The sequence below is a fragment of the Myotis nattereri genome (genome assembly GCF_964212035.1).
Source record: "Myotis nattereri genome assembly, chromosome: 18".
Lineage (NCBI taxonomy): Eukaryota > Metazoa > Chordata > Mammalia > Chiroptera > Vespertilionidae > Myotis > Myotis nattereri.
In genome coordinates this window covers 12,607,102-12,632,459 of record NC_138093.1, presented here as the reverse complement: position 1 = coordinate 12,632,459, position 25,358 = coordinate 12,607,102, and the positions used below count along the sequence as shown (strand labels likewise).

Sequence of the window (25,358 nt, the reverse complement as noted above, 5' to 3'; positions counted from 1 at the left end):
GTGAGCCCCGGGGAGCTGAACGGAGGTCTCCTTGGAGTCCCTGCCCCCAGGGGCACTTGGGACATCTTAGTTCTCCCACCAAAGTCCTGTGGGGCCAGGATCAATGGTTACCTGGGGGGCGGGATGGAGGTGGGGCTACAAACCCTCTAGCCCTGACCGGCGGGGGGTCTGGCCTTTTCTCGAGAACGCTATGGAGAAGGGCAGTTGCAGCCCCGGTCGGGAGGTGGGGGCACTTACCGGAGAAGCTGGAGGGCCGCATCAAGTTGGGCTCCGCATCTGCCCAGGGCTGGGGGCTCGTCCCATTCGAGCCGCACCTGGGTCCGCACCTCCCCTGGTGCTCACTCCCACTGCCCCCCACCTGCCTGCCCACCCGCCTGCCAGTCCACCCGCCCTGCCCGCCGCCGCTGCTGCTGCTGCTGCGGCCACTGCTGCCAAGACTGAGGTAGAAAAAAGAACCAGAAAGCATTTTTTTTCCTCTCTCTCTCTTTTTAAACCAGGCGAGAATGAGTCTGCAGCAACCCCGTTGGTGCAAAATAAATAAATAAAGCAGCCAGGGAGGGCTGCAGCAGCGCCACTGCTGGGGAGCGGGTGAGGGGGGGTGGTGCGGGGGCGGGTCTGGAGCCCCCAGGGGTGGGGGTCGAGCAGTGGAAGCAGCTGGGCAGCTCCAAAGAGTCTCTCCCACATCCCAATTCCCTCCCGGGAGCTCCAGGGCCAAGCCCCTTAGGGCTGTCTTCCCAGATGCAGGGCAATTCCCGGCAGCCTCTCACTGTAAATGTCCCCTGTGGGTATCATTTGTGGGGAAAGTTCTCCGCCCCGAACGTCCCCTGCGGAGCTGAGTCTGAGGCTCCTTGCGTGGGGGTTCCCGGGGATCCGCTCCCAAGCTTCAGCGAGGGGTGATCGGAGTAGGGGCTGAGCCCTGACAACGCTGACCTGACGGCTGGCTGGGCCCGAGACCTGGGTCCCCACCTAGGAGCCAGACTTCGGAGCCGTGTGTGGATGATGTTATTGAAGACACACACACCTCTTGCCTCTGAAATCATTTTATAAAGAATGGCACAAATTGGGGTTTACGTTTACCCAATGAATCCCTCCTCTGACAGGCAAACCCCCTCCCTCTGCTGTTCATCCCTCAGCAGAGGGCTGGCAGCTCATTGTAAAGCCTGGGGCTGGGGCTGGAGACGGGGCCTCCACCCCCTGCTGCAGTCCGTGGTTCCCAATCGCTGAGTGCCCGGACTGCACCTGTTCCTGCTTCCTTCCTCCCTCGCGAGAGCTGGGCCTACACTGTCCATCCGTGGCCTTCGGACTGTCCAGTGGCCAGCCAGCTCTGCTTCTCTTGGATTGTCTTGTGATAGGAGACCGCTGGGCTGGGATAGCGTTGGGAGCGCCCCAGGTCTAAGACTGGTGGGTGGGGCACCATGGGCATGCTCTGGGTCCCTCAGGATTGGTGCTCTTCCTGAGGCCGCTAAGCTCCTCAGTGACCTCAAGGAAGACGGAGATCATGTGAGATCAAACGTGTCTGTAGAGCCGCATAACTGCAGGTCGAGTGCGTGCGTGTGTGTGCGTGTGTGTGTGTGTGTGTTTCCCCTGTTTGCGGACGTGTGCCGGATCAGATTTGTGTTAACCCCTAACGTCTATTCTTAAAGTGCACATGAGGGAGGTTTGAGTTCTAACCCTCTCTCTGTCTGTGATGCTCTTGGCTCTCCTTGTACCCTAGCCTATACCCAAATCCCATAAAAAATTATCTGCAGCCCCTCCCTCCATGTATGCAGGGGTTTTTTTTGTGTGTTTTTTTTTTAGACCCCAGGAGAAGGGCAGGGTGCCCAACCATTTCCTTGCTGGGCTGGGAGGAGAGGGGAAGGCAGAAAATCTAAAGGTCCAGATTCAAGTTCTGTACAGGTCCTTCTGGGCTCCAGCCGCCAGTCTCAGCTTGATGCTCCCCCCACGCTGAAGCCCACGGAAAATGCAATGAGGTATTTCAACGGTCTGTTCTTAGCTTCTGAGCCCAGAGCTGAGCTCCATCTGTCCAGGCTGCCCTGGATCCCCCCTGTTGTCCCGAGGGCACCTTGGTCCTCCTAGAGGTCCTAATATTCGCCACCCCCTCGCTCCAGAAGCTGGGGTAAGGGGCATGGGAGAGAGGATCAAGCAAAGCTGAGGCTGGAGACCTTGTTCCCCTCGCCCCGCCCTCTGGGTCTCGGCCCACTGGCCAGGCGGGGCTGTGGGTAGAAAGCCAGTCTCAGCACTTTCTCAGTCCCAAAGAACAGGTAGGGCCACCCTCCAGGGTCACAGGAAAGGAAAAGGCTGGGTGGGGGGGGGGGTTGTCCAGGGAGGTGGTCCAGCAGGTTCTAGACAGGAAAGGAGTCCTTCCTCCAGGTCACTCGGACAGCCCCTCGGGGGCCTCGATTTCAGTGCTGAAGAGCTCCTTGTAGAGTGGGGGGAAAGCAGCTTGGACCACGATGGGGTGCAGATGCTGGAAGGTTTGCAGCTTTTCCACATGCTGGCTGCACAGGCTCCGAAGCTTCCCCTTGGGTGGCAGCTGGAGATGAGTTAATGGGGAAGGGGGGTCAGTACTTCTGCACTTTCCCCAGGGCAACAGAGTCCTCTCATCTTTCCTCGCTGAGGGTAACCTCTGCCTCTCTCTCTGTGCACTTGGCACTTGTTGGAACAGCCAGACACCGTGGGTAGGGGTAGGTATTGTCAGGAAGCAGAGGCAAGGGAACACTGATGTGGGCCAGGTGTATGTTTTCTGGGTGAGACCCCCAATCATGTTCCTGCTACCCCTAAAAAGGAACCTTGTCAAAGCCTTTAACTGATACTTTATGCTCTTATAATAGTGAAACTCTGTGAGTCTCTGATTTCTATACGGTCACATGACTCTTTGCTTTTGTTGATACTGTTCCCCTCACCTGGAATGCCTTTCCAGCTCTTTGCTTGGCTAATTCTTACTTTCAAGTGTCACCACCTCTGGGAACATTTCTCTAACTAGTGCCCCCATCCCTCTGCCAGATTAAAGGTCTTTCCTCTGTGTAGCACTTAAATCCCACTTTAGAAAAACGATCCAATTTGTCTGCCTTCCTACCCTAGGTTTAAGCTCCTTGGGTAGAGTCAGTCTCTCTCTCTCTCTCTCTCTCTCTCTCTCTCTCTCTCTCTCTCTCTCTCTCAACACTGCCAGGACTCAGTTGGGGAGGGGGAATGAAAAAGACCCAGAGACCCATGAGGTGACAGAGGGAGGGAGACCTCATTGGGAAAAGGCTGAGAAAGCCATTTATCTTCTGCAGTTTCCTCTATAAGCAAGCAAGGCTTAAAAATACCTCTCACAGCCACCCCCACCCCTTCTGCCCAGCTTAGTTTCCTGGGAAAGGGGCAGCCAGGGAAAAGCAGGCAGCATGGGACCCTTTGGCATTCTTGAATTTATCGTCTTTTCATTTGTCTGCTTTACTTTGAGTTTCTTTGGCTTTTGCAATAGTTTCATTCATTCATTCATTCATTCATTCATTCATTCAACAAGTAGGTGTTGAGCACTTACTCAGGTAGACACTGGGATGGGCTGTGGGGATAATACATCAGTGGATAAGATATCTACCTTTACTAAATGTATATTCTAGTCAAGGATCCAGAAACTAAACAAATATATAATATGTCCGAGAATTTCTTTAAAGAACAATAAAGCAGGGTAAGGGGCTTTTGGTACAATGTGGTCTGGGAAAACTTTTCCAGAATGAAGGCATGGAGCAGGCCATTTAGAAAACTCGAGGAAGAACATTCCAGCAGCTGGAACAGCAAGTACGAAAGCTCAGAGATACCACTGTGTGTGGTGTGTTCAAGGAATAGCAAGGAGGCCAGTGTTGCTGGAAAGGGTAGTTGAGGGGGCAGCGGAAGGAGAAGAGGTGAGAGAAGCAGTCAGGGGTCATGTCATGAGGCCGGTAGACCCTGACACAGACACTGGATTTGACTCTCAGCATGGAGGGCAGCTATTGGAGGGCTGAGAACAGTGCTGTTTGGCTGACACAGGGCAGGCAAGGGTGGGACAGGGGTCCTGTTAGGAGGCCTCACTAACAATCCAAGTGAAAACTGATAGCTGGGGGGTGGGTGCCATGTGTGTGGTGACAGTGCGGAAGTGATATATTCTGAAGGTGGATCTAACCAGATGTGCTTCACAGCTGTTCTCCCAGGTTCCAGCCTCCGTCTCTCCTCCTAATCTAGTCTACTGGACTGGAAGTTCTTTAGGGCAGAGACAGACAGTTGTTTAAGTCATTGCTGTATCCTCAGCACCGGGCACCGTGCCTGGCACATAGCAAGGGCCCGTCGCTTGAACACTTACATAAGTGGTTCCTTTACACTGGTTCCAAATTAAATTGCCTAAATAATAGCTCCGATGATATCATTCTTTTAGCCCTTGGGGCTCGCCACTGCCTAGAAATAAAGCCTTTACTCTTTACTATGTCATTTAAAGTGCTCTCTGATTTGCTCCCTGACCTAATTTTCAAGCGCGTCTTCCGCTACTTCCCTGCCTCCATCAATCTATCCTGATCTTACACTTTAGTGCAAATGCACCATGAACTATATTCTCCATGTAGGCATTATTCCGTCTCCTTAGCTTTACTCAGATTGTTCTCTAAACTTGAAATGCCTGCCCCATCCCGTGAATGTCTGTTAAAAATCTTACCTATTTCATGGCCTACTTTAAGCGCTCCTCTAGGAAGCGTTTATGATTCACTCCTTTTACCCCCAAATTATTTTTAATCCTGTTCTATGTTCTCCAAACATTTCCCCCAAAGCTCTTATCAAAGTAATGTATCCAGGCAAGCGATATGGTGGAAAGACCACTGGGATTAAATCTTGCATGTATCACCTACCTATCGTGTAAAATTGGCTAAGTCACTTAAGCCTCCTGAATCGTACAGGAAGATATTAGTACCTGCCCTATTGAATGAGCTGCCCTGAGGATGAGCGATCACATCTGCCACAGACAGAACTGTGTTAATTGCATTATTACTATATCACATTCTACGCGGTATTAGAGCTATTCATGCAGGAGTCTCTTCTTCGTAGCAGATTGAAAATTCGCGGCAGGGACAAGGACACATCCCTGTATATTTCCATTCCACAGTGCCTTGTACGAGCGGGTGCTGGGTAAGTGTTGGCTATATTAAACTGAATTGCTCCCTGGAGGTCCCTCCCAATCCCAGGCTCTCTAACTTTCCATCTTTACGCACATAGAAGTGATTGCCGGATCCCTCAGTTCCCGTGCTGTTGCAAGCTCTCTAATGCATTGTGGCAGATGCTTCTCTGTACCCTCGGAGCCCAGGCCCCACAAGCCCTGATGTCACAGCTCTGGCGCTGGGCCGGCCTTGTCTGCCCCAGGGACTGCTCCTACCTCTGCCAGGATGCCTTGGCGATGAGTCTTGCAGAGATGATGGTGAAAGGCCAGCTCCAAATTGGACTGAAGCTGTTCTACTTTCCTTTTCTCTTGGAGCCCCGGCCGGCCTGAAGGAGGGGAAGGGGCCACAGTGAGAACAAGAAAACACATGGACAATAGCTTCCACCAAAAGGGTGTACTATTTTTTATTTGGTTGGCTGGTTATTTTTTGTTGTTGTTGTTAGAAAGTGGAAGGGAGGGGGTAGAGACAGAGAGAAAGAAACATTGATGTGAGAAAGATCCATCGATTGGTTGCCTCTGGCACACACCCTGACCCGGGCCAGGGATGGAGCCTGCAACCCAGGTATGTACCCTTGACCGGAACTGAACCCAGGACCCTTCAATCTGTGGGCCAATAACCTATCTACTGAGCCAAACCGACTAGGGCTAGGGTGTACTATTTTGGACATCTGTTCTGGATGAGGTCTTTCAGCTGCGTGTGTGTGTGTGTGTGTGTGTGTGTGTGTGTGTGTGTGTTGATTTGATAATTGTTAGCTCTAGGGCCTTGGGCTTGGCTACCTACAAGGAAAACTGGGGAGAGAGATGAAAAAGATAAGAAGTTCCAAGCTGTCTTCTCTACTCCAAGCTGTCTTCTCCCTGGTACCCTGGTATTTCTCATAGCCCATCCAATCCTAGGCACTAGGCTTCTGCTATGGAAAAACCCCCAAGAGATTGGAAGAGAGCCCTTGTCCACTAGCCAAGGGTGACCTCAGATAGGAGATGGCCTTCATGAGGTCACCTAGGCCAGCGTCAGGGCCTCTGCCGCAGCCTGCAGCTAACGTCAGCAGACAAACCACCATTTGCCCTGGCTCCATAAAATAGCCAGATGTCATCTTTTAAGTCGTTATTTCCAGTTTAAGGAGTATTTTTAGGTCTCTACTCAGTGGCAGAGCCAGAAACTGATCGTTTTGGTCTGTAAACGCAGGTTAGTTGCTGGACACTCTTCCCAGGTTCTCCGAATACTTATTAGCATTCTGCTGGCCAGGCCCAGTCCAGGCCTCGCCCGCCTAGTGGAGTGCTGTCCAGAGTCCTGCCATGATGGCGTACAGGCTTCAAGTGAGTCCACACAGAGCAGAGACTCTCAAGGTTGGTGGCACATTATGACCACCTACCTGGGGAGGCTGTTAACAATTCTGATGCTCTGGCTGCACCCGGATTAATAAACCTTGGAATCTCTGGGAGACGGGCCCAGGTGGCAATCCTGCTTACAGCTCCCCAGGTGATTCCGACGTGTGGTCACAGTGGCATGACTGACTTGGATGCACAGCCAGACTCGTTTCTCCCAGGGAACTGGCTCGTTTCCCCTCATCCTCACATCGCCCACTTCTCCAACCCCACCTGTGCTGCGCCTTTCCCTCTCTCGGGCTCCTCTGAATCTTCATTTTAACTCATTTTATTTTATAGCAATATTGGGCTTTAATGGGCGCATATGTTTTTTAAATATTTTAATTGATTTCAGAGGTAGGAAGGGAGAGGGAGAGAGAGATAGAACATCAATGATGAGAGAGAATCATCAATTGGCTGCTTCTTGCATGCCCCCTACCAGGGACTGAGCCTGTAACCCGGGCATGTGCCCTTAAGAGGAATCGAACCGTGACCTCCTGGCTCATAGGTCGATGCTCAACCACTGAGCCACACTGGCCAGGCTTATATGCTCTTTAAAGCAATTTCCCAGACTTAACCACATCCGAAGGTCTAGACTCTTCAATATCTGGCACACCCCAGCCCACTGAATATCCCTTACCCTGGCCCAGCGACACTCACTGGCATTGATGAGGACCAGGGCTGTGTAGAGGGCAATCTCATCCTCAGAAAGGCGCAGGGCACTCAGGGAGCGGGAGAAGTCGAAGATGGAGCTGATGAGCTCACTGCAGCCTGATGGAGAGGAAGCGGAAGAGTGGGCCCGCTGCGTGAGGCCTCAGTGCCCAGGGACACCCTGTTGGGGTTTGGCGCAGAGGGGGCAATCTGCCCTGGGGCTTGAAGCTTTAGACCCACCCGACTCCTCTCTCTCGTTCCCCCTGCTTCTCACCCAAGGCTCGGAACAGCTCCACACCACCGTATTTGCCCTCAAAAAAGACGGTGTGGTTGCTGGCATTGTAGGCCCGGCACATCCTCACCAGCACCACTTCCATGGCTCCTGGGGCGGGGAGGAAAAGGCAGGTGCAGCGTCACACAAAGCCAGGCCTGCGTCTCTGTCCCGCTGGGCATCCTGGTTCCTTGACCTCCTCCCTCCACTCAGCCTTGCCCCACCACCCCCTTACCCCCAGGCCTGCCCACCCTCCCTGGGCACCTGCTTTGAGGAGCACAATCTGGTCGTTCTGGCAGAGCTCCATAAAGCCCGAGAGCCTCTTGGCGAACTCCACCACGTACTGAATGGCCTCGGTGAGGCGGTGGGCACAGCGCTCCCACATCTCCCACATGGACTGCAGGGAGGGAGGAGGGTCCCACTGTAGCCCCTTATGACCCGGGGACCGCCCCACGCCCCTGGGAGCCCGCACGGACAAGCGGCCGGGGATAGTTTATGAACTCCCACATTCTCTCCGCGCGGCCGCGTTAGCCTATTCTCAGCACAGATGCACACTCGGGGTCCATTCCCCGGGGGTTGGGTCCCACTTCCTGAGCACCCACCAGCGGCTGGCACGGACTGAGCTCTTGTGGGAGAATAAGAAAGTCTAAGACACAGCTCTGCCCTCAAAGAGTCTGCATCTTTGTTGAAGTGAAAAGCACCTACTGACCCCCTCCCCAAAAGACACACCCAAAGGCCTTAATGGTCTAGAGAGGCAACAGGCCAGGGCCGAACGAGTGTGTTTAGAGCTGGCGGTACTGTCCCAGCTGGACAGAGGAGGGAACATACGCTCTGGAGCCCAGCGGACCTGGATTTGCCTTTGGCTCCACCGCCCTGGGGCCTGGAGTGAGTCTGTTAACCACTCCGCGCTCAGTTTCCAGGTCTGTTACAAATAGAAACACATCCCCACCTCACGGGTTGGTTGTCAGAGGGTCAGGGATAGTGGATGTCAGAGAGTATTTCGCACAGAGCCTGGCCGGGGAGGGTGCTCAACGAGTGGCCATCAGGGCTCTGCCTGGTGTTGTGGTTGATAGAGGAGGGACAGTGCACCAAGGTGGGGGCGTGGAGGCCCAGCCAAGTGTTACCAGGCAGAGGCTCGGGGAAAGCTGGGGTCCATCTGCTGGGAGGTAGACACCCCCACGCCAACGTGGATGCACATGTGTCTATCTGGGATGCGCCGCTCGGCCCCAGCCCACATGGTGTGCAGGGGGCCACCTCTGGACTCCCCAGTGGTGGGGTGTCCCGCTCTGGGCAGGTGCCCCGGCCTCACCTTCCGCTGGTAGCCAGCCACCTCCTCCCGGGAGAAGAGGTTGGAGCGCTGCCGTAGCAGGTCCTCCAGCCGCAGCTGACACGTCTCTCGGTAGGACTTGGACACGTTCTGCACCAAGTGCTCTGGGGCCAGAGGAGAAGGCACAGGGGCTCCGTCTCAGCTGGCGCCTCGCCACACATACGAGGGCACCCCTCTGCCTGGCGCATCCCTGCTCTGCCGACCCCTCCACCTCTCATCCAGGACCCCTCAGCTCTCTGGGGCTCGCATTTGGTTTACATGGGGTGCCGACTAGGACCTCTTTCTCAGAATGCGCCCCCCTCATCCTGCCCACCCCCTCTGCCTCCTCAGCTGCTCACCGATCTCCGTCAGGGAGGCATAGGGCGCCTCGGGGGTGCTGCGGAAACTGGGGCTGCGGTAGCTATCCGGGCCTTGTCCTGGGTCCCCCCGCCCAGGATGCCTGGGATCCTCCACATGAAGTCCGTATCTGTCAGGGGTCAGCGGGTCGCCCGGGCTGTAGAAGCTCTCTCTGCCCTCAGCCTTGCCCCGCTCTGGGCTGTATTCGAGGTGGTACGAGGCCCCGTTGAGCGCGGCCTTGGCCAAGCTGTGGGTGTAGGTAGGCCTGGTGCCTGGGACTCTCAGGAGGCCAGGGGGGCAGGCGGAGGCCTCGGGCAGGTCAGGCGAGGAGCCCAGGGGCAGCTGCCCATCGGGGAGCCCCAGGGTGCAGGAGAGGGCAGCTGCCCCCTGGCCCCCCGCAGGAGGGGTTCTGGCCACCTGCTCCCGTGGCTCCCGTGGCTCCCGGGGCTCCCGCTGCTGCTGCTGCTGCTGCTGCTGCTGCTGCTGCTGCTGTAGCTGTTTCTGCACCTCAGCGTGGAGGCTGTCCCTTTGCTTCTTGGACATGCGGCCAAACTTGACAGCTGCAAGAGGTGGGGGCCGGGAGCTTTTGAGGCAGGGGGACAGGCACCGGGCAGAGCCCACAGCGTTTTGATGATGGGGCGTTAACTTGCTGCTCCCTGAATAGCCGACTCCAGGCAGAGCTTCTGGGGTCTTGCCTGAGCGCCTCCTTTTGGGGGACTCTGCTCAGGACCCTCCCACCTCTCTCTCTTGTCGGCTTCGGGGGGCCCAGGCATTTCATCTGAGTAAACTCTCCCGGCGTGAACCCAGCTTCTAAATGCGGCCGAGTCTAGGCCATGACTCTGGACTGAGAATCCTGGCCTTTCGAAGTCGGACTGGGGGTGGCCGAGGAGGGGGCCTCAGGCTGTATCGGGGTCACCTCGCCTTTCGAGGAGGGTCGGAGGAAGAGGAGGCTGAGAACACAGGTCTCCCTGTGGTCAGGCTGCAGGCTCCCTGGTGACCTAGATACTCACCACAGCCCAACCCAGGCTCCGCGGCTGGTGTCTGAACATCCTCTTCTGCTCTCTCTTTCCTGCCTTTTCGCCCCCCCCCTCCCAGGTGTGGGGGCACAGCCCCTCGTCCCCGCCTGCCCCTCGCCCCCCTGCGTGCTTCCTTTCACTTTGTTATTTTGGGCGCTGAAAAGTGCTGACAGGCTCCTTCTGGCTCCCCCTCAGCTCATGCCCCCCCAGCCTGGGTTCCCTCTGTGGTGGGGTGGGGGTGGGGGTGTGAGGAGGGGGTAGGCAAGGAAGGTGGAGAAACGCCCCAGGAACAGCAAGCCCACACCCTCCCGGCCTTTGGGTTACCCTGAGGCCACCATTCCTGACACAGAGTTCAGGACAGGGGTGAGGGGCTGGGAAGAGAGAGGGGCCAGGGCTAGAGTGATGGGGCAGGAGGGAAAGAGGGGAGTGGAGGGAGGAGGATCCATCCCGAGGAGAAGAAAAGGAGGAGCTGGGGGCCGCAGGGAAAGGAGGGTTGTTCTAGCCGAGCCTGAAGTTGGGGGCTGGGAAGAGCTCCGATGAGGGTGGCCTGCTCACCCCACAGTGGGCAGCGGAGGAGACAGGGCCTGTCGGGAGGGATGGAGAGGGGACCCCGGGAAGGGCGTGTGCAGAGGCCAGGAGGCCCCTCCAGGCTGCAGGGAAAGCTGGGGGGTCTGCCCACGGGGCCTCACCGTCTCGGGACATGCCCAGGGCCAGGCATTTCTGCAGGCGGCAGTGCTGGCATCGGTTCCGGCTGGTGCGGTCGATGGGGCAGTTCTGCTGGCGGGTGCAGGCGTAGGCCACGCCACAGTGCTGGCTCCGGCGGAAGAAACCCTGGGAGGCAGGTGGAGACCGGGCTGCTGGTCGTGGCCAGGCCAGCTCAGCCCCCAGCGCCTCCAGCCCATGAGCTCTGACCCCAGCTTTCCCAGGTCCTGCGGTCAGTTTCCTCTCCTCCATTTCTTGGTGTGATTGCGATTCGTCCCGCAATCGCTTCCCCAGCTTAAGACAAGGCCCCTGTGTGCAGGGCCCTCCAGGTCAGGCACCGCCCCGGCTGCCTCAGGAGCCCATCCCTGGGGTCCATGGCCACCGACCACCCCCTCCTCATCTCTAGGACACCGTGTACACGTGTGCGCTCACCTTGCACCCCTCACAGGTAATAACCCCGTAATGGATCCCAGATGACTTGTCCCCACAGATTTTGCAAGGAATCACTTCGATTTGTGCTGGAAAAGAAAGAGCAGGAGGTGGGCCTGGGACCTTCTCTGGGCCCTACCAGTGTAGGCCTGGCCTGTGGATACAGGGCCAAGGTGCTTCCCACCCCGCCCGGCCCGGCTCAGCTCAGCACCCTTTCCCTCCTGCAAACTGGAGGGAGTGATGTGCGAAGTGCTGCCAGCCCAGGGGTTGTGGGGGCCGGTTTTTGTATTTTTTTGTTTTGTTTTGTGGGGCGGCCAGGAGCTGTTCCAGCTCTAGCGGGGCAGAGACAGCAGCTGCGAGGAGGCCACCTGCTCAGCGCTTCAAGTTTAAAAGGCCCCGTTGCCTCCCTCGCGCCCGTCTGGGGACCTAGGAGTCCTCGCTGCTTCACAACACCTGCTTCCCGCCCAGGGGGCTTCCTCTGGGCCACCCTCCCCCACTGGGCTCCCCCGGGCAGAGTGTGGGGCCTGGCGGGAAGATGTGGCTCACCAAGCCAGGGGGCACCTGCGCCAGGTAGAGATGCCAGCCATCTTCAGCCGGGCAGAGAAGGCTCAGGAAGGGACAGGGTCCACAAAGGGGGGCCCGGAGAGGGGAGGGAGAAGAGCAGATGGAGCACAGGAGAGTGGGGCTAGCAAGCCAGTTCTGCTGGACGCCTGGGAGCCAGGGAGAGCATCAGGCAGGGCTCCCAGGGCCCTGGCCCCAGAGCAGAGAGAGGGTGGCTCTGTGATATGCTTATGTGCACACGAAGGCCTACGTGTTCAACTGCATGCACACACATCAGGAGTGTAACGCTGCCTGGGGCTTGAGACCATCTCGCTCAACCTTTCCTTTCCTTTGCCGACGAAGAAAGAGACCAGATGAGGAAGGCCGTTGGCCCAGGTTCACACGGCTAGTTTGACCCACAGCTGGGTCTACACTCCAGTTCCCCTGAGCTTTCCATTAAGCTGCTCTGTGTACACGGCGTTTGGGGTGCACATATCAGTGGGCATGTTTGCGTGCGTGCGTGTGTGTGTGTGTGTGTGTGTATATACACATGAAAGGTACATGTGATTTGTAAGCCAATGCATGTCTGCGTGAGCCAGGGGGCACACGTACATGTTTGTGTGTTAGTGTTTGTTCACTGAACTCACTATAAGCTGTGCCTGCCCCCTCCTTTCACTGATGCTGTCAATGCCCACAGCTCTCTACTGAGTTCCAGGGCCCAGCAGCTGGCCTTCCTCCAGCCCATCTTTGAAGGGAGCTGGGCAGAGTTGGGATTCCTGCTACTTCCGGTGTTTTTGTCCCTCCCAAGGTCATAGAGGTCTATTCTCTGCCATTGCTGACCTGCTGCCTCCCTTCTGAGTTCCCTTCGGGCCCAGACCTAGGCCCTGATCACGTGTAGGGTCTGCTGAGGTGAGGTGGGAGGGTGACCATGACTTGCCCGCCACTCCCTGTAGTATTGTGTCCATCATCCTTGAGGTGAGTCAGACTAAGCTGCCTCCTCAAAGAGGCAGGGCACCAGGGGTCTGAAACCCTCCGCTAGGACTCGATCCCCAGCCCCAGCCCTACTTGCCCGCGCATCACACACACAGAAAGCTGTGGTCACCCAGGACCGGGGGAAAGTGGGCAGTGCAGGTTCCTTCCAGTGCGTTAAGAGAAGATTGGAATGCATGGAGGGAAGAGGGAACAAGAGGGGTTCGGGTGCTTGGAAAAGGGGCAGAAAATGTGGGGGCACCTGCACGTCAAGTCACTTAGGTTCTCTGGGCCTCAGGTTCCTCGTTGGTAAAATCAGGATGAAAATAACATTGCCTGTCCCTGGGGTGGTTGTAGGTGGTACAGTTAAGTGATATCACCAAGGGGAGCATGTGCCACGCCGGTTACCGCTGAGTGGAGCTGAGGGCGAGGAAAGCCAGTGGGCATCTGAGGTCGCCAGACATGCTTGTGCCCCGTGGAGTCTGCCCTTGCCTCAACACCTTCCCCCCAACACCGTGGTCTCGCTCTCCTCGGTGGACCTGAGCCCAGAGAGGGGAGAAACCAACGTGGGTCGCCCACAAAAGTAAGCGGGAGGGAGATTAGGCCAAGCCACAGTGGGAACTCAGGCTCCAGCCCCGCCGTCGACCACAGGCCTCCCAGCCTGTTCCCTTCTCCCAGAGCCACATCCGCATGCGTGTGTGCGCTGACCACACGGGTGACCCAGACACATCTCCCTGTCCCACGCCTGACCCGCTGCTGGCCCAGCTCTAGGAACCTCACAACAGTGTCACCACGACCTCGCCCTTCTCCTGGGGCTCTGTGGCCAGCCACAGGCCTCCAGCACAAATACCGGGTTTGGGGGATGTCTGCGTTCAGACCCCAGCCATGAGGCCAGCCACTGCCCTATGTCCCCAGCCATAGTCCAAGACAGCGGTACCCAGGGAGACAGACACAGAGTCAGAGGGTCCAAACTAGAGGGTCAGATTAATAGAGACTTAGACCCAGAGATGGAGAGAGGGCCAAAGAAACACAGAAAAACCCAGTCACATCCTGGCTCTGTCAGCCCTGTCAGGCCCTTTTTCCTACTCCTCCCTCCTTCCCCTGACACCTGTGTCCCCTTCGAAGCCATCTACCCAAAACCTCAACGTTAAAGTCCTGGTGCGCATGAGTGTGACTGTGGAGGAGGGGAGGGGAGAGGATGAGAAGGGGACGGGCAGAGGTGGCAGTGGGGGCAGCAGGAATTGAAAAACACCTCGGATATCTCCCCTTCTGAACCTACCCCTGAGCCACTGCCCTGAAGCAGCAGGTGCTGGGAACCCAGATTGGGGAGGGGGAGCTGAGTAATCACAGGATTACTCAAACTGTTGCCTGGGAGCCTGGCCTGCCAGGAACTTACCATCTAAGAGCCCAACGGTGCCAGGAACTAGAACCAAGCAAAGGTCGGGAACCCTGAGGCCAGCCTTGCAGCACAGCCCCTGCAGAGCCCCGTCTGCCCGCACGCTGCTCTGGGGGGATCTCTCCCAGGGCCCATCCAAGGACATCCTCTCATTCCAAGGACAGAGACATGGCCACATATGCATGTGGTCTCCTGAAGCCACCCAGTGACTAGATGACTCTAGCCCTTGCTTGTCTCAAATGAGATCGCCCAGGGATCTGGTTAAAAGGCAGGTCCTGACTCGGGAGGTCTGAGAGGGGCCTCGATTCTGCATTTGAACAAGCTCCTGGTTGGCGCCCAAGCTGGCTGGGCTCAGCCTACACTTTTGAGCAGCGAGAACTTCCTCCCTCTTCCTGCTTTTGTGCCAGGCTGCTCCCACCCGGGGGTGAGGGTGGTGTTGGTGGTCTCTCTCCCAGCTCATTCTGGTATCTTCTCCACCACTCAGTGTGACCTCTAACAATGTCATTCTGGTGCGACACCGAGAAAAGAAAATGCATCTCTCCTGGATTGCTTTGCACAGTGAAGGATCAGCAGCAAGCGTCCTAGGGGGAAATACGGTAGAGAGCAAGTAGTCTGTGCTCCCCTCCCTCTAGTTTCTAATCTCACCCTCCTCACAGCTGTGAGATTCATTGATAGCGCGCTTTGAATACATCCAGAGCTGCTCTGTGCCACCCTAGGAAGCCAGCCCTGGGCCCTGTCCAGGTGCCCTATGCCACAGAGAGGAAATGGTAGGTGCAAAGTGGGGGCTTCCATCTTGGGGGATCTCTCCCCTCAAACCCCAGAACCACTGCGCCCCGGGGGGTCTGGTGGAGAATGGACGCAGACAGCGGAACCTGGGGTCCTCATCTCCTCTTGGGCTCTGTCACTCTCGAGCTGGGCCTTCCCTGTCTCCTCTTTCTCCCTTTCTCCAGTGGACGTCGATTGAGGAGGAATAACAATGGTAGGCTGAATTCCATCTCTCTGCCAGGTTTTGTGGACATTTTTCATTGAATGATCACAACAACTCTGCGAAGTAGGCACTACTTTACTGTCCCCATTGCACAGATGAGGAATAACTGAGTCCGGGGGAGAGAGTAAACGGCTTGCCTAAGGTTACAACAGTGTCCTCAACCATTTAGTTTTGGACCCTACAAGAATGAGCTGCCCAAATGCACTGAGGAGGATGGGATAGGGGACGGGGTCCTTACTGGCTGCAGGGGGAAGTGTGAAGTGAGGGGGCAGGCTAGCAACCGAATTCAGGGAGGACACCCGTGGAACTACAGCCGGACTCATGTGTAATGTAAAGATCCAGAGAGATGATATGCCCTCTGTCCCGGCTCTTCCTCCCGCCTTTACCCAGGGGAAGGTGGGCAGCTTGCCCAGCCCAGCAGAGCTCCCGACTGGGACTCCTCTGGCAGAACACAGCTCCACTGGGTGTGGACTGGCTTTCACGTATCTCTGCAGACCTCTCTGCAGATTCGAGTGAGTGAATGGGAAAGGGGAACGAACGTGTCTCTTTTCTTAGCTTAGGCCCCATTCTCCCCCCAGCCCAGACTCTGAGTCCCTTTGCCCAGGGAGACCACAAGTGTGCCCAGCCCGTCGCCAGCCTCCCTCCCTCCTTCCTCAGCTCTCAGTTCCCGCAGCTTCTGCAAAGCTGGAAACCACGGTGGTGGGTACCACCGCAGGGGAGGTGGAGGGGAGGGCTAGGCGGGGGTCAGGCTACCTGGTGAGCACCCCTCCCAGCCCATGCCGAGAATTTTCTGCTGATGCACCCAGATCCCAGGGCTGAGAAAGTAGCGAAGCTAAAACTCAGGTGGGCGAGGGAGAGTCTGGGGTTTTGAAAAGCCATGAAAGCCAGCCAGCCACCTGAAACCCCCTCCTTGTGCCCCCGCCACCCCCGCAGTCTGGGACTGGCAAAAGGAGGGGAAACAAAAGAATTGAGTGAAAACAACCAGAGGATGGGGGAGGGGATGAATCACCAGGAGGAAGCTCTGAGGAGTGAGAGCCCAGAGGGCACCCTCAGCCGCCTTCCCTGCCTCCAGGCCTGTCTCTCCCTTCTGCTCCAGGAGGCTCGAGGGGTCAGAAAGACCCTGACTCTGGCCCCAGGCCCTGCTCTGCGACCATCCCTCCCCACAAATAGGCAAATAGACGGCTCCATCCTTTCTGAGCCCAAGGTCTCACGGGGAAGGGGCAGTGTTGCAGCAACAGCAGGAGTGGACCAGCCGTGGAGGCTGGAGAGGACCCCGGGGCTGCCTTCTTTGGAGAGCTCTTTAGCAGGGGAAAGTCCCTGTTCCCCGTTTGAGTCAGGGGCACAGAGGCAGGGGAGAGGAGGGAGCCCCCTGGAGGGACGGCCACACCAATACCCAGGTCTGGCTGTGATGGATGAGACAGGCTGGACGCTCCAGCCTCCAGAGCCCCGGGCTGGGGTGGGGTGAGTAAGGGGTGTTTGGGATCCCAGAGAGGAATGGGAAGAGAGGAAAAGGGCAGGCGCAGGAGTGATGCCAGGAAGGAGGGGCCCTTTGTAAAGTCTCCAACGGCCCGGCTCTCAGGGGGAGACCGGTGGCACCCTGGGGAGTGGGCTTCTATCTGGCCCGCTGCTCCTCACCAGCTGGATCAGACCTGAGAGAGACCAGGTACAGCAAAGCCAGGCAGGCACCTGTCCCGCTCATCCTCTTACCTCCCCATCCAGGCCTCTCGCCAGGGCCTGCGCCTCTTGGCTCCACCCTGGCCATCGCCGGAGTGTGATGGCTGCACTGCCCGCCCTCTGGCTGGCTGGGACGTGTTGGCTCATGGACATTTCCTCTCTACTTAGGAGCAGGGAGCCTGTACCACCCTTCCAGAAGCTCCGGAAGCCCATGCCTCCTCCTCTCCACCTTCCTCGACGCCATGGGGACTCAGTGTCTCCCTCCACGCTCCCCGCTTCCTCTCTCCGAGTCTGCGGGCCTCTCTGGGTTCCGTCTGGGCCTTCACACGCAGTGTTTTGGCTCTCCGGGGTTTCTCCATTATATCTCCACCCGGACGGCCGCCACTCCCTCCCGTGTGTCACATTAGTCTCTGTGTTGTGAGTTGGGCCTCTGCATCTCTATGTCTCAGTCTGTTTCTGCTCCCTGGTCTTTGGGGAAGTCCCGATCCCAAGCCCCCAGTGCTCCGACTCGCCCCAGCTGTCCTCAGAGGGCATGGTGGTGTCTGGCACTCATGGAGGGGGGGGAAGTCAGGTAAGTTGGGGCTGTGCGATACCCAGAGATGTCCTAGTGAGAAGGACCAGTGGCACAGAGCCCCAAACAGAAGACCCCTCTCCTTCTTCCCAGCCTGGATGGAGCTGTGGGGGGTCCCACATCGGGGTGCCCCCGTGTCTCCCTCACCCATTCCCGGGGACTGCTGCCCGCATGCCAGGCGCCGCAGCACGCCCAGTCATTGGTTCCTGGGGCGGCGGATTTGAGGCCATTTCTGGGAAGACAGCTGGGCTAACCTTTGCTGCGAATGGGAAGACCTTAGAAGGGAAACTGACACTCTAAGGGGCCCTTCTTCCTGCGGACGCTTTTGGCTCTTCTCGCCCCTCCTGGCCCACCCAGGCTCATCCACCTGCACGGACGGGAGACTTCATCCCAAGCTCGGGAGCGGAGTTCTTTCCTGCCTGTCCCCCCAACCCCGGAAAGCTGAGTGTCCCTCGCTACTCTTGGGGGTGTCTAACTTGGGGCCCAGGGCTCTCTCCTTGGTCCTGGGCCCTCAGAGCCTCTCCAGAATTGGTTTTGTTTCTTAAGTTCGGCTCCCTTGTTTTGCAGAGGAGACCAGGACCCAGGGACTCGCCTACGACTGCATGGCTGGTCGGTGGCAGGTGGCAGCAGAGCCTGGTCATCAGACTCTCAGCCATGGGCCTTTCTGGGTCCCCAGATGGCCTTGCTCCTGTGTCCTGTGGGAAGGCGCCAGGTGGAGGCCGGGCTGCCCCAGGTACGGGCCATAGGGGCCCGGGCTTTCCTCTCTCTCCTGCTCTGAGCAGTTCTCTGGCTTCTCCTACATGAACCTGGGCACTGGCAGATTCGCCCACTCTTGCTCTGCTGGATGGCACAGGGACCCCAGACATCTGCCCACTAGCTGCTGGCCTGTGACCCCGGGCCAGAAAGGGGGTGAATCTGAAAGCTTTCTGCTCCCATCTCCTCTGCCTGATCCCCCTCAGCAAATGGGAGACTGGGCCTGGGGACACACACACACACACACACACACACCCGCACACACACACGCCCCTGGACTGGTGGCTCTGAGGCCTGGATGCTGGGGTTCTGACCCTTTCCGCCTACTGACCTCACCCGCCTCTCAAGTCCGGCTGCTCCAGGGCCCAGCAGCTCCTCTGGCCCCTTTCCCACCACATTCGCAGGCAGGCTGAAGGCACAGAGGGCAACCCTGCCGCGGGAGCCGGTGAGTGCGTTCAGGGTGCGGGTTACTCACCAACCTCCATCTACTTCAACTGTGTGGTCTGGAGGGCAGCCCCCGGCCTCTCGGCCTCTCAGGGCTCAGTCTCTTTCTAAAGCGAGGGGCAGGGCACCTCTTGGAATCCTTTCCAGCGCTCAGGGCAGGGGAGCCCTTTACTCTCGCTGCTCTCAGACTCCCCAGCTACTCCACCCACCTGCCTACAGACCTTGGCCTTGACCGAGACACACCCTGCCAGGGGAGAGGGCTCAGCTTTGCTCACTCTGTTCCCAAGACACCCCTGCTTTCCAGAAGGCCTGGGGATGACGCGGGATCCAGGCTTCCCCGCTCCCAGGCGGCCCCATTCACTTACTTCTCATGGCTGAGCTGTGGGCTTTGCCACCGTGGCTCCCTGTCCTTCTCAGCCCGGAGTGGTCCAGAGATGGGGCACAGCTGGCAGCAGGGTTGGGGGCGAGGCCTCTCAGCAGAGCCTCAGCCTGCAGCTCTGCACCCAGCTCTCCCCCAGTGCTTCTGGGCTGGGGGGTTTAAGCCAGCACCACACAGGTGGCCCAGTGACAACCCCCCAACTCCACTCCGCCACCCCCACCCCTCCCTAGGGTGCAGCGGGTAGGATGACAGGCGCCCCACGTGGCCAATCTGGGCCTGGGGCAGGGTGTGAGGGGCGGGGCAGCCAGTGGCAGGGGGCGTTGGAAAATTCCAAAACCACAATCGACAGCCACACTCGGTAAAAGCTGTTTCCACCTGACAGGGTGGCTCTGGCTGGGGAGCCAGCATGGAGCTCACACGAGCCTGGGGCCAGTTTCCGACTCCCCCTCCCTCTGGGGACTCCCAAGCCTGACCCTCTTTGCCAGGTGATGCCAGGGACAGGGATGTTTCTAGAGGTAAGTCACAGATATGTCTGCCTGGGGTGGTGGCGTGTTCCACCTGAGACCCCGTGGACTGCCAAGAGCCGTGCCCACTGAGGCACAGTCTGGGAGGCTGCCCCCACCACCCACCATGCTCACGCCCTCCCTACAGACACCATGTATGCCCTGGGAAGGGAATAAATGACAATAGTAGCAGTAATAACCATCCGACAAATGCCCACTATCTGTAGGAAGGGTTAGTCTGTCAGAAATTTCCTTGGGAACAAAACTGATACTATGTGCCAGAAAGTTTTTTTTCAATGTTTTATGTGGATTATCTAATCCTCACAAAATACGTTATGAGGTAGGTACCGTTATCCCCACTTCAAAGTTGAAAGTGAGACACAGAGAGGTTAAGTAACTTGCCCAAGATCACACAGCTAGCAAGCGGTGAAGTCAGAATTCAAACTCAGGCAGTTTGGCCCTGGATCCCACTGAACCAGGGTTTCTCTGGTTCAAGTCTGCCCTTAAGGGTAGAGCTTGGGAGAGGGCTTCCTCAGCTTGGGAGAGGGCTCCTCGTGGGTGAGTCTCTCTATAGAGTTTCTTGGCCTAGGGGTCCCTCTGAGGGGCCAATCCATTTTAGAGACCCTCTCAGCCTCATATCTGCTCTCTGGGTACCTCAGTCTGGGGGGTTCCCTCCTGGGTTCCTCCCTTCTTGGAGTTGTCTCAATTCGGAGCCCATCGATTAGGGCCTCTCTGCCTGGAGAAGGTAGGTGTATCTTTCCTGGCTTCGCTGGGTCAGATCCCCGGAGGTCTCCATTCTTACCGGAACCCCAATAGCTCCTCAGCCTGGTACAGCCCTCTCCCTGCTGGCCGTCCTCAGCCCCCAGGAGCTGGGCAGTGGATTGGGCGAAGGGCTGGCCGCCTGTGTTTGGGAGGACACTCATGGGGTGGGGGTGGGGGTGCGGTTGCACAGGGCCAGTGGGTTGGGAAGGGCATCAGGGGGGTGGCCCAGGCAGAGGTTTCTGTGGTTAGGGGTTAAGGGTAGGAATGGAGTTTAGCCACTTCCAGTTCTGGCTGCTCTGAAACTCCCCCTCTACCCCCCACCCACATATGGTCCCCGGCTCCCTTCCCCTCGCTCACACGTCACTCCTTGACCCGTTTTCCTCCCTGGGCCCTGCTCAGCATTTCCGTGGGGCCCTGTGGCTAGGGGCAGGCGAGGCCCCACCAGGATTGTGCTGAGCAAAGCAAGCCCCCACCCAGGAAGTTGAAGCATCCTGGATGGCCCCCAGCCCCAGTCTGCCTGGCTCAGGGAGACAGTGGCCCTGCTGCCCTCGGCCGTGCCTCTGCCTGGAACGGCAAGGTCCTAGGCACTGTTGGCACCGGAAGGGGTGGTGGCGAGCTCTCAGGAGGAACTGGTAGGCCATTCAAGGCAGGGCCAGAGAGGTAGCCTCTCCTACCCCAGAGCTGTCCCCATCAAGGGAGGGACTCCTGGCTCATGGAGGCCTTCCCCAGAGCGCCCTCAGGCTGTGAAGGGCACGCCTGGCTCTGGTATGACACAAGCTCTGGGAATGAGGTGGAGTGGGTGCATTTTCTGGGGGAGTAGCTTTTCCCACAAACCAGGAGGGTAGATCTGATGTGCTTACTCCCTCACATCCATGGGAGAAGTCCTTCCTCAGCTCTAGCCCCTTCTTGCATGCTGTAGTCTCAGCCTTCCTGGGCCCTGGAACCCAGAGTGTCCCTGTCCATGTGTTCCCTGCAGCAATGAACACTTTCCTGCTCTCCAGCCCTGCACAGCCTGGCCCCAGGCTTGTTCACACCTCAGGATGTGTTAACCACAGAGAGGAACACCAAACCTGGCCCAGCTGCCGCAAAGCCTGGTGTCGGCCACCCTGCCTCCCTGCCCCACCCCTTCCCTCTCCGTGTCTCTGTCCAGCATCCCTCCCCTCCTTGCCCTGCAGCGCCCTTGTACTCCTTGTTTGCAATGTTCCCCCTCGCTCTTCGGCTCTTTGGGCTTCTCCCTTATCTCCTCCATTGCCCTGATCTTGAGGTTTCTTCGTCCCTCCCCCTCCTTTCCTCATCTCCCTGTCTGTCTCCCCATCTCCCCTGCTTTTTTAGGCTCCACCTCTCTTCAGGCCCGGCCACCTGTGCACGGCCCCTCCATCTCTGTAACCGACCGTGCCTTTCTCTCCCAAGAACCTCCCACAGCCCTGCTGGATTCTGTGCCATCTCAGCCCTTGCTGGATTCTGTGCCATCTCTCCACACCCCAGCACCAGTGCTCACCCCAAGCCTCTACTCACAGGTGTGGGTCTTCTTTGCAGCCAGCAGCTCTGTAAAGAGAAGAGAGGGGGTCAGGGCTGACAGTTAAAGGTGCCCCTCACCCCCACACCCCCCCCTCACTGGTCTCCATCCCCATCCCATTGCTTCCCAGCGAAACCACCCTCTGCACCTCCTCTCTCCCTTCTCTGCCTTGCAGTCATCCTGGCCCTCTCCCAGGTCCTCGGAGTGGCAGGCTCACCAGCTCTGGGAGGCCCAAGCTCTCCCTTCTGCCCAGAATGGCCTTCCCTCACACCCCTCAATGGAGCCAACCTCCTCAGCCCTGGCGTTTCCCATTACACCTCTTCCCTGGGGAAGCTGCACCTCCCACGCCCGGGTGTTTACACTCAGCACCTCGCAGCTGACTTCCTGGTACCCCATCGCCTGGCTGATAGCCTTGTGTCATTATCCCTGAACCAGGGCTTTCCGTAGATGGATGGTAAGCCCTCTGGAGGCAGGGACTGTGTCTGCCCTGTTCACGCTGACATTCCCAGAGCCTCCCAGAGAGAGGCCTGGCCCGTTAGGCGCACAGAGCCTATCCTGCAGCCACCGTTAACCCGCTGTGGGAGTTCAAGCTCTTGGCTGTTTGTTTGTTCCTTTAGGCACCTGGGGACCCCAGACGTGTGGGGGTTGAAGTGGGGTGGTGAAGGTGCTTGGAGGCAGAGGATGGGAGAGCGGCGAGCACCCTGCTCTGCCCTCCTAGGCCCTGGCTCGCACTCACCAGCCCGCACAGGAAGGAGTCCCTTGCCACCAGCTGTGTGGTATCTGGGTGGAGAGCGGGCAGCAGGGAGCACAGGTGGGTGGATGCGCGTGAGCCGGGAGGCGCAGGCCTCCAGCGGGGCAGCTGCTGAGGGGAAAGCCTTAGCCAGAGCATCTCTGGGGGCTGTTCATTCATGTGGTTAACATGTATTAAACACCTACCCAGGGAGCCCCTGAAGGCGCTTCCCTGCCAGACCTGGTCCATTTTCTACATCCACACAGCAGCTCCTCAGAGGGCACAGGCCAGTGTGTTGTCCCAGAAAACCCTGCCGCCCTGCCTCATGTCCCCTCCAGTTTCCCCACCCCCTGAATCTGCTCTCCTGTTATGTTCCTTCTGTGGCCCAATCCGGGGCAACGCCTCTCCCAGCCCCTCACTGTCCCCCTGGCAGGCTTCCTCCGCTCTGCCCAGTGCGGGTGAGTGGATGTGAAGGCCTGGCCTCTGCTGGGGTGGGGTTAAGGGGGTTGGACTCCCCGAGAGGGAGTGGCTCCATCCGGTCCCTCCCGCCTACCCGCCCGATCCTGCCTAGCCCCACCCGGCTTCCTCCCTGACTCCCTGACGTGGCACCCCACACTGCTCTCTGGCCTCCAGCCTTGCGCCTGAGAGCAGTCCTGGGGTGGGGGTGTCCCCTGCGTGCCTGGCAGTGGCGTCCTTCCTCCACCAGATGGCCCTGGAGCTGGCAGCTCTGGCCCTCAGGCTTCCCCCTCCGAGCTCACAGCTGACCAAACATGTGGCCGTGGGATCTGCTTTGAGAGGGTCTCTGATTAGATCATTGGTGGGGCCAAGGACTGCCCACCTCTCTGTCCCCCGCTGCCCTGGGCTCAGTACCCCACATTCTCTGCAGAAATGAAGCCCCAGTGGGAGGAAGGTGCCAGGCTAGTGGACATGGGCAACTTGCTTCCTCCCCCACCCTTGTCTGTCACCCTCAAAGGCAGGACAGGTTTCTCCAGGGCGAGTGAACAGAATGGAAGTGGCCAGCTTCCCAGCCACTGCTGTGCGGGGTTCCGGCCGGCTGAGGCAGTACAGCAGTGACCCGCTGCTCCCAGGGGTGCAGCCTCTTGTGGGGCCTGCCCACACTCTAATCCTCCCCTGGCTCTAGCTTCCCTGCCTGAGCGCCTCTCTCCTCCCTCCACCGCAATGTCTCCTTCCTCACTTCTCCCTTTCTTTTCCCTCCATGCATCTCCCCCTTTCCTATTCTCCTCTCACGTCCCCAGCCCCTCCTCCCGTTTCTCCTTCAGTTCTATCGAGGCTTGTCCTGTCTCAGCCGTCTGCGGTCCCCTGACAATCCATCTCTCCTTTCTGCTTCTCTTGTCCCTCCTTCCCTCCTCGTTCCTTGACCAGTCCTGTCTCTACCCTCTCCTCTGAACCTCCTGGCAGTCCCTTCCACCTGCCTGCAGGGCCTAGGGCCTCTTACCCTGGGAGGCTCGGTGGTGTCTCTGTGGGGCCCTGTCCATGGGGCAACTCCCTGGGTGCCGTCCTTGCTGCCCTGGCTGCCCAGGAGGGCAGGGAGCAGGGCCCAGGGGAGGGGGGAGGAGTGTGTGGAGGGAGGGAGCACCTGGCCCGCCAGCAGGCAGGGGAAAGGAGTGGCTGGCAGAGCGTCCTGGCACCGGGAGGGGACAAGGGGAGGGGCCTAAGGAACAGATTTTGGAGACTTGAGGAGAAATAGGATAGGTGAAGGCAAGGGAAGGGGCCTGGAATTTACTGATCGCCTACTGTGTGCTGGGCCCTTTGCCAGGCACTTTATGTAAACGCATGATTTTCTTCCATCCTCACAATATCCACCAGGAGGTAAACATAATTATTCCAGGTTTGCACATAAGCTAAGTGATGCTCAAAGGGACTAATGACTCACGGACTCGTACAAAGACAATAAGTGGTCGGTTGAACTGTGAGTTTGAACCCGGGTCTTTGTGACTTCAAAAGCATGTGCTTTCTCCCTGACAGAGACAGGCAAAGGGAGAGAGAGGTAGGTTTATTTGGGGGGGCGGGGGAGGGTAGATTGTGCCTTTTCTCCAGGATGCGATCAGACATCCCAGTGGGTCCTGGGTTCCTTGAGGCCTCTGTCTGCTTAGCCCCTGACCCTCACGGCCGCCCTTCCCTGGAGTTCCCTGATGTCCTCCTGGTCTGTTGGGGCAGGGGTGGGGGCAGGCCTGGAGGAGTGTGTGGAGGCAGAGGATCAATGGGAGGGGAGAGGAGAGGTGCTACACTTACTGGTTGGGGGATGAGGAGCCCAAGCTGAGTGGGCCCGCACTGGGCCAGCCCGGGGGAAGGGCTCGCTGCAGGGGGAGGGCTGCAGGGGGAGGGCTGCAGCGGGAGGCTTCAGCAGGTTCTGGCTGCCACTTCTCTCCTGCACAGCCTTGGCCAGAGTTTGATTAGCTGGGCCTGGCTCCCCTGGTTACCCAACAGGCCAGCTGGCTAGGGGCCAGGCTGCAGTGGGGAGGCTCCCTGGCACCTCCTCCTGCTTTCCCTCCCAGCTGGTAAACAGCAGAGCAGAAGCCAGCCACGCCACAGCCTCGTGACTCGCCCGCGCCCCCCCCCTCCCCCCAACCTGGCGCACGTGGCACCTGGCGTGGAGAGGGCAGGCAGCTGTCCCTTCCTCCTGGCCCTCCCATCTCGCCATCCTCCACTCCTGCCCGGCCCTGGAGCGGCAGGCTCTGCTGCCATCAGCACCTCTGTTCCTGAGTAGCTCCCAGCGTCTCCCAATGGCTGCAGCTTGAGGGACAAAGGTTACCAGGGGTGGGCAAACTTTTTGACTCAAGGGCCACAATGGGTTCTTAAACTGGACCGGAGGGCCGGAACAAAAGCATGGATGGAGTGTTTGTGTGAACTAATATAAATT

At 58.3% G+C, this 25,358-nt stretch overlaps 1 protein-coding gene across 2 annotated transcripts; it reads right to left on the bottom strand.

Moving 5' to 3' along the window:
* Positions 1–1,026: 1,026 nt before the first annotated feature.
* RORC (RAR related orphan receptor C) lies at positions 1,027–23,973 on the bottom strand (the record flags this gene model as incomplete). Of its 2 annotated transcripts, none has more annotated exons than XM_081113337.1 (11): positions 1,027–2,533; positions 5,375–5,484; positions 7,181–7,291; positions 7,446–7,553; positions 7,707–7,839; positions 8,752–8,873; positions 9,108–9,665; positions 10,811–10,952; positions 11,256–11,341; positions 21,747–21,776; positions 23,934–23,973. In XM_081113337.1, the coding sequence occupies 11 exons, from the start codon at positions 23,971–23,973 to the stop codon at positions 2,372–2,374; spliced, it is 1,602 nt and encodes a 533-aa protein (XP_080969463.1). In that variant the 3' UTR covers positions 1,027–2,371. The 2 variants fall into 2 exon arrangements, with proteins under 2 accessions (XP_080969463.1, XP_080969462.1); XM_081113336.1 differs by lacking the exon at positions 23,934–23,973 and adding an exon at positions 22,684–22,726.
* Between the last annotated feature and the right edge of the window lie 1,385 nt (positions 23,974–25,358).